At 63.3% G+C, this 2,901-nt stretch overlaps 1 protein-coding gene across 1 annotated transcript in view; it reads right to left on the bottom strand.

The window, feature by feature from the left end:
- Window positions 1-1,740, bottom strand: part of Emx1 (empty spiracles homeobox 1) — a 16,974-nt gene extending 15,234 nt beyond the window's left edge. The window contains exon 1 of the mRNA XM_004634084.1: window positions 837-1,740. Within this exon, the coding sequence (XP_004634141.1) occupies window positions 837-1,356 (520 nt within the window). The 5' untranslated portion in view covers window positions 1,357-1,740. The remainder of the gene's footprint in view (window positions 1-836) is intronic.
- Between the last annotated feature and the right edge of the window lie 1,161 nt (window positions 1,741-2,901).

Genomic DNA, 2,901 nt, shown 5'->3' with positions numbered 1-2,901 from the left:
TTCAAGTGTGTGTGTGTGTGTGTGTGTGTGCGTGTGTGTGTGGCCTATGGAGAATCTTAACTAGCAAACCTAATGCTGGGTGCAGACTAGGGGGCTAGGACTGGCTACAACCTTAAAAGCCCTCTGCCTACACCTCCTGCTCAGTATGACTGTCCTCGGTCTGGAAGAAGCTGAATGGACTCCCCGAGAACGCCAGCGATGGAGGAAGCCAGTTTGTTTATTGCAAACCTTCTTCACCCGGGATCTGAGGGGCATGTGTGTCTTGAAGAAAGCTGGCCAAGGTTGCAGAGAAACATCCCAAGACATCAGAGCACTCCATACTGAACATTAACTCTGCCGTTAGCTCTACCCGCTGCCTTGCTTCCCACCGGGCCGGGCACGCAGGTGGACTTTACCCCGTCCTGATAATACCCCAGCGAGGGCTGATCCCTGGAAGTTGGTGGTGACCGTGAGAGCCAAGTATGGCCCTGGCTCAAGCCGGGGCGTGGGAGGACAGCTGGCCCTGAGTTCTCGGGGCCGGGACCAGCTCAATCGGGAGAGAGAATAGGCCGACCGAGCAAGGGCCAAGAGTGGAGACAAGAATGAGCCTGGGTTTGGCGTCCGAACCACTCTATCCTGGGAAAGCCTGGAGGTCCTAGCCGAGCTTTCTGGGCGGGAGACCCGCGGACAGAGCGCAGATGGATCCCGCGGGGTGTCACTGTGTTTGAGAACCAACCTCCGTGGACCCGGACCCTTCTCAGCAACTTCTCAACAGTCCGCACACCCCCAACCTCCCCCGCGTCCTCGCCTCACGGATGCGGACAGCCCATGCCGGCGGGCACGGCGCGGGCACTCACCCTGGAAGCGGTGGCCGAAGAAGCGGTTCCGTAGGACCCAGGGGTAGAAGTGGAGAGGGTCCCGGTGCTGGGCGCCGAAGAAGGAGTGCGGGGGCTGCAGCGGGGAGGCGCCCAGCTGGTGCGCCGGGTGCACAGTCAGCGCGGGGTGGTTCATGGCCTCGGGGAAGACAAGCTCGGGCCCTCCGTAGAGCGAGCGGCCGGCGCCCGCAGCGGCTGCGGCCGGAAAGCCGCTCACGAAGGCTGCCTCGGCCGCGCTGGGGTGAGGGTAGTTGAGCGCCGTGGGCCGGAGCGGTTCTTCTGAGGCGGCTGACGCCAGGGGATGGGAGCCCGAGCCCCCGCCGCCGGTGCCCCCGCCGGTGCCACCGTCCTTGGCCACCAAGGACTCAATGGTAAAGCCCCGCTTGGCCGCGGGCTGGAACATGATCGCGGCCGCCGTAGCCGTGCGAGACAGCGGGGCTCTGGGGAGCGCTCCGCGTCCCAGCGCTACCGCCTTGCGGGGTGTGCACCCAGCCAGGCACATGCACACACACCCGCACCCCTCAGCTCCTCTGCCCTCCCGCCCGCGATCGGCCCCCGCCGGCGAGCCAGGCGCCGGGCAGTGCGGGTTGTGCTAGCCCTCGGCGCGGGGTCGGGCCACCGCGTACGGCCGGGAGCGGCGGCCCCTGCAGCCGAGCTGGGAGCTCCTGGCGCGGGCTCCGGTGCTCGCTCGCACGCTGCCTGCGTTACTGCTAGCCGCTTCAATGGCCCGAAGACTGAGCCCAGCTCCCTCCCTTCCAAGTGTAGCCTGGGTCGACCCCGGCCTGCGATCCTCACAGCACTGCCCCGCCGGGCCTCGGCCGCGGTGCTGCTTGGCTGGAGTTAGCGGGCACCTGCCCGGCGCTCGCCCATTGGCCGCTGCTCACCTGCCCCAAGGTGGGGGCGGGGCGGGGCGGGGCGGGGCAAGGGATGGGGTGGGGAGGAAGCCTGCAGTCGTAGGGAAAAGCCGGACTGGAACCTTTGGGGGATGATCTACACCAGAACCACCACGGTCACTACCGCCGAGACTACCCTGGCTTCCCCTCACGACTCCGCCCTTCTGCTGAGTCTGGTGCTGCCGCAGCCGTCTCACCCCGCGCTCAGGCCGAAGGAGGCGTCTAAAGAGCCTGGGACTTTGGAGAGAAATTTCATCCCTTCTTCTCACAGTGCAACCCAACTGAACCCTCTTTCGTCCCGGGATGCTGATTTAGTCTTAGAAAACTTGGATTTCAACATAGGATGGGATTGAACAAATCAGTTCTCCTTTGAACCAACTCCCTGCGTCTTTGACCTGACGCACCCTCTTGCTCACCCACATCGGTTTCCTGAGGGCGATCTGGTGCTGAAGCCTTATTCCTGACGTTTCGCGGTTTTGGGTTGTTATTAAGGACAGCTCCGGAAAGGGAACGCTCGATCTTTTCTCGAGGAATTAGCTCGGCCCCGCGCGACCCTTCCAGCAGCAGCGCGCCGCGCTCCAAGCAGCCCACGTTTACCTGGCTACCACTGGTTCAGACCGGGACACTGGGCCTTGGAGCAGGGTGATCTGCTTTCCTTGCTTTCTCTATTGGTGGGACTCAAGTTTGTTTGGGGCCTCGGGGTCATTGTGCCTTGAACTCGAGCTGGCCAAGAAGCTCAAGCTGGTCCCGAAAGGAGAAGCCTACCGCCTGGGATGGCGTCAACAGCAGCCTGGACTCCCCGACCTTCACCTTCCGGACAGGTCTGCTCTGGTCAGTTTCCATTTCACGCACTAATTACCCCGCGAGTGAAAGGGCTGTTGGCAATAAGAGCTTGTACTCAACAAACTTTTGCCTCAGGCTTGCCAGGCCGCAAGAAAACGCTGCGCCAGGGCCTAAGGGGGTTCTGGGCGTTGCTGGGAAGCTAGGTACTGGACTGCAGTTCCGCTTTCTCGTCGCTGCCGGGGTCAATTCAATGGCCCGAGCACATTCCCAGAGCTCGGATCCTTAGCGCCGGGGTGGGTTAGGAGGCTGCGCGCGGCGCCACTCTGTGGGACTCCAGGCCAGGTCTTGGCAGTGGCCGGTCAGAGAGCTGC

This window comes from Octodon degus, unplaced genomic scaffold (assembly GCF_000260255.1).
Source record: "Octodon degus isolate 3935 unplaced genomic scaffold, OctDeg1.0 scaffold00058, whole genome shotgun sequence".
Lineage (NCBI taxonomy): Eukaryota > Metazoa > Chordata > Mammalia > Rodentia > Octodontidae > Octodon > Octodon degus.
Note: the sequence above shows the minus strand (reverse complement) of the source record. Positions and strands in the feature narration are given on the sequence as shown.